At 57.8% G+C, this 3,982-nt stretch overlaps 1 protein-coding gene across 2 annotated transcripts; it reads right to left on the bottom strand.

The window, feature by feature from the left end:
- Positions 1 to 73: 73 nt before the first annotated feature.
- fam131aa (family with sequence similarity 131 member Aa) lies at positions 74 to 3,828 on the bottom strand. Of its 2 annotated transcripts, none has more exons than XM_029132325.3 (5): positions 3,448 to 3,828; positions 1,857 to 1,968; positions 1,595 to 1,771; positions 1,095 to 1,241; positions 74 to 948 (listed from the first exon to the last, which is right to left on the bottom strand). In XM_029132325.3, exons 2-5 carry the CDS (start codon positions 1,945 to 1,947, stop codon positions 497 to 499), a joined length of 867 nt encoding a protein of 288 aa, XP_028988158.1. In that variant the 5' UTR covers positions 1,948 to 1,968; positions 3,448 to 3,828; the 3' UTR covers positions 74 to 496. The 2 variants fall into 2 exon arrangements, with proteins under 2 accessions (XP_028988158.1, XP_028988157.1); XM_029132324.3 differs by lacking the exon at positions 3,448 to 3,828 and adding an exon at positions 2,115 to 3,441.
- Between the last annotated feature and the right edge of the window lie 154 nt (positions 3,829 to 3,982).

The raw sequence follows: 3,982 nt of genomic DNA, 5'->3' as shown, positions 1-3,982 counted from the left end.
TGCGAGCTGAGAAGCGCTTTCTTCTTTTTTTTTTTTTTTTCGGGGGGGGGGGGGAAGAAATGCAGGCGAAGGCTTTGCTTTCAAAAAGGTTCTGTTTATATGCAGGATGTTCAGACGCTCGTATCAAACACGGCCCGACCCACATGAGTAGAACAACACTACAAAATGCCCATAGAAAACCAATGCAGCACACACACACACACACACACACACACACACACGCACACGAGTCTTCACAGAAATGTACAAAACTCAGTTTGAACAACAGCTTTACATTCTGGTTGAACTCTCCCATATATGTATTTATATATATATACTGTTCACATCAGAGATAAACAGATCTGTACACGAAAGGCCTGGAGGATGAGCGACAGAAGGCAGCGAGTGGAGGAGAGAGGATCAGAGGAGGAGGAGGAGGTTTACAGTGAAAGCAGAACACATTATGTCATATCCAGAATCGACACAGACTCAAAGAGACATGAAGATGGACACCACATCACATCAAATACTCTTTTCCCTCCTTCTCCTCCCTCGCCTCCTCCTCCTCCTCATCGAAGGACGCCACCCCAGACGAACCCTGGTCGGAGAAGAAGCTCCTCGGGCTGCAGTGCCACACCCGCACCTCGTGGAACACGCTGCCGTCCTCGTCCTCCTCCTCCTCCTCCTCCTCCCCGGGGGACTCGGAGCGGGATGTGGAGTAGCAGGAGTCGAACCTGCTGCTCCGCGGCCTCCACTCGGGCTTGTGATGGACGCACACCTGGTCGCGCAGGGGCTCCGGCCGCTCCTCGTCCTCCTCCAGGAGGGAGCTCGCAGTGGGCGAGTCGCTGCGGGGGGAGGGCGGGTCGCCGGGGGAGGCGGCGCCGCCGGGGCCGGGGGGGGGCGGGGCCACGCCGCGCTCCACCTCAGGCCGGCGCGCCGCTCTGAAAGCGGGCCCGGAGGTGGCGGCGTCTGGGGGAGGAGCAGAGAGTCAGAACACGGGGGGGCGGAGGGGCTGGGAGCACGACACGGGGGGGGCGAGACACGAGGGGGGCGTCAGTGGCCATGCAGAGGCGACGGCGGCGGCTGAGGTGGAGCGGCGTGAGCACGGCCGGTACCTGAGCTCCGGCTGGAGAGGCCGCGGGTCGCACCGTTGGGGCGGGAGTCTTCATCGTTGGAGTCCTCCTCCTCCTCCTCGTCCTCCTCATCCACAGAGGCCCAGGCACGCAGCTTGGCCTCGGCGATGGCGAACTGCTCGGCCACACCTACAGGGACACACGACCGAGAGGTGGATCCTGGAGCGGCCCAATACTTTGAAATCATACTTTGATTGATTATTTAATCTCACAATCCCTGAATGGAGCTTTGGACTCAAGCTCATGTCTCCACGCCGTAAATTAAAGGCTTTCTCATCCCCGACCTGCACCCTCTCTGCAACTCCCTCCCCCTCAATCAAACCGGCCGATGTCACCGGCGCCGGAGGGGATGAGTCACAGCAGACCGGGGTCTAATGGGCCAGAAACCGCTGCCGGACGGAGCGGCGCCGACACGTGGGTTTTTTTTAATGGGACGCAGACAACAGGTGGACGCTCCGGGGACGCGGACGGGCAGTAAATACCTGCAGCGAAGCGCGCCTCCTTCTCCCCCTCCGTCAGGTGGCAGTAGGAGCTGAAGTGGGCGGCCGGGGGGGGCGCCGCGGGTTTGGGCCAGCCTTTCCATTCTATGAGGTGGGCCACCCTGCCCTGGGCCAGGGAGGTGGGCTTCGTCACGTGGTCCCTCACCGCCTGCGAGAAACCTGGACGCGGAGACGCCGGCGTCAGAGTGTGAAGAAGCTGCGAGCGGAGCGGCGGGAGGGGGAGGGGGGGGGGGGTGGTTGTTACCGTTCAAGGAGGATCTGGCGAGCGCCGCAAACTCGTGGATGCCCGCGCTTTTCCGCGAGTCCGCTGGAGATTTTGCCGACTTGGGAATCATTTCGCTCTCCTCGAATTTCACCTGCGAGAAAGATTGGGTGTCAGTCTCGCTGGAGACATGATTTGCATATTTGTGCTTTCCAGGTATTTCAGCCCCCCATAAAAAATCGTTTCAATCCAAGCGTTTCAATCCAAATCAAAGAAGACTTCCTGTTTACGCTCTTTTACCTCCTGCTCCCTTTGGGGCTCTCTTCGTCCTCTGCTCCTGGACCTCAGCCCCATCGCGGACATGCAGAGACGTTGTCCCGGCGCCGACTGAAAGTCACGGCTTGGGCTTTGCTGCTTTAAACCACCAGGCAGAGGAGCAGACGGCTCTGCCCTATATTTACTGCGCAGATGCTAAAGCCACGGTTAAGCTGGTGAAACCGGGTGGAATGGGCCGGAGGGAGGCGACTGGACGAACACATGGCACCAGCCATGGCGACCGGACCGGACCGGACCCGACCCGCCCTCATCCAAGTCAGACAGCTCTGACCCCAGAAGAAGTGAGATGTGACTCATCTGTGTGGGTCAGCTGCATGATGATGGTGCACACGGTTCATTTTCAGGACAGGTGACATGTCGCCCCAGCAAAACTCTTGGACATGTGCAGATTACCTTAAGCTGATTGGCTCCCAAAGCAAAGCTGCTAAGACGGGGGAGACTCCTGGGGCCGAAGGCTTAGTCTGAAGTCAAATGTGCGTGGGTCAGACAAGCAAGGGGAAAAGTGGGAGGGGCTATGAGCAACACGCGCAGCTTCAGCTTGATACGAACAGGTCGACACAAATAAAGGGAAGGAAACATCAGAGCAGCCAGTGCAACTAATTAATCAATCATTTGTTAGTGTCGTATCAACTTGAGGCCCCTCATTACAAGTTGTGCCATCAAGTAAACTTATACTGTACTTTTAGTCGCAGTAAACGCGTCTTATTTGGGCGACTGGCTGTTGTTTGCAGACTCAACGGAACTCAACGGAGCTGCACAACGCCACGCTTCACCGCGGTGACGTCAGACACATTTTGCAGCTAATTGGCAGTCCGATCACCACGTGTGTGGTGGCGTTTGAAACCGAGGTTGTTGTGATGAAGTCTTGTTCGTCGCATGCGGAGCGTGGCACGGCTGCCTTCGCATTAAGGATGCTGCTCGATACTGTGCGCGTGCACCTGCGCCCTCCGACGTCTCCGGAGACGACGCAGTGACTCGCGGGGCCAACAAGTGGGAACAGTGCCTGTGCATCTTTTGTCTGGAAACGCTGCATCCGTGCAAACTGAAGGACTCGGACCCGTGACGGCCGACTGCCACGTCACCCCGCCATGGACGGATGCTGGGAGCCCGCGATCATCGGGCGACTACGGCGCGGATGCAGCGGCGGGTCTCCTGGCAACCTCCGAGGTCCCCATCTGCATATCAATAGCTCCAAAGCTGCCTCGCACGAGCGCGTCCTGCTCCTCACGCGCACCTTCACTGCCCTAAAGGGGCTCGTGCGGTTAGTACTGCCCTCACTGCGACTCTCGGTACCTACCTGGAAGTCGGACTGCGGCGGCTCGTCATCACAATGCGCTTAATTGTCTCCGATCCGATCAACAGATGACGGCGCGCGCCGTCGTCCTCCCGCCGCGGGCTTCAGTGGCGCGCGCTCGGCGGAAACGTGTCCCCGGCTCCGTCTTCGCGTCTCCGCGACACGAGCACCATTTGTTGCTCGGAATATGGGTTAGGCTGCCCAAATGTCTCCCGACGCCGAGCGTCATCGGCGCGAGGCGGTGTCATTTCCGACCCCCACCCCTTCCTGCAGACGAGCGACCTGCGCCTCCGCTCTTTTTAGGCGCGTTTCAATATTTCGATCCCGCATCTGCAGACGTGTGAATTTACTGCACTAATAAATAACTCAAATGAAAGCAACAATGCTCATTTTAACTCATCCATTAGCGACAGTCTTGCGCGTAACTGCATTTGACCACTGACATCTTCAGCCACATTCAGTACAGTCGTCTTTAACATTGGAACGGTCTTTTGGAGACACCTTGTGTCAAAGTTTAATTAGAAGCTGATTTATTGTG

This window comes from Betta splendens, chromosome 17 (genome assembly GCF_900634795.4).
Source record: "Betta splendens chromosome 17, fBetSpl5.4, whole genome shotgun sequence".
Classification (NCBI taxonomy): Eukaryota; Metazoa; Chordata; class Actinopteri; order Anabantiformes; family Osphronemidae; genus Betta; species Betta splendens.
Note: the sequence above shows the minus strand (reverse complement) of the source record. Positions and strands in the feature narration are given on the sequence as shown.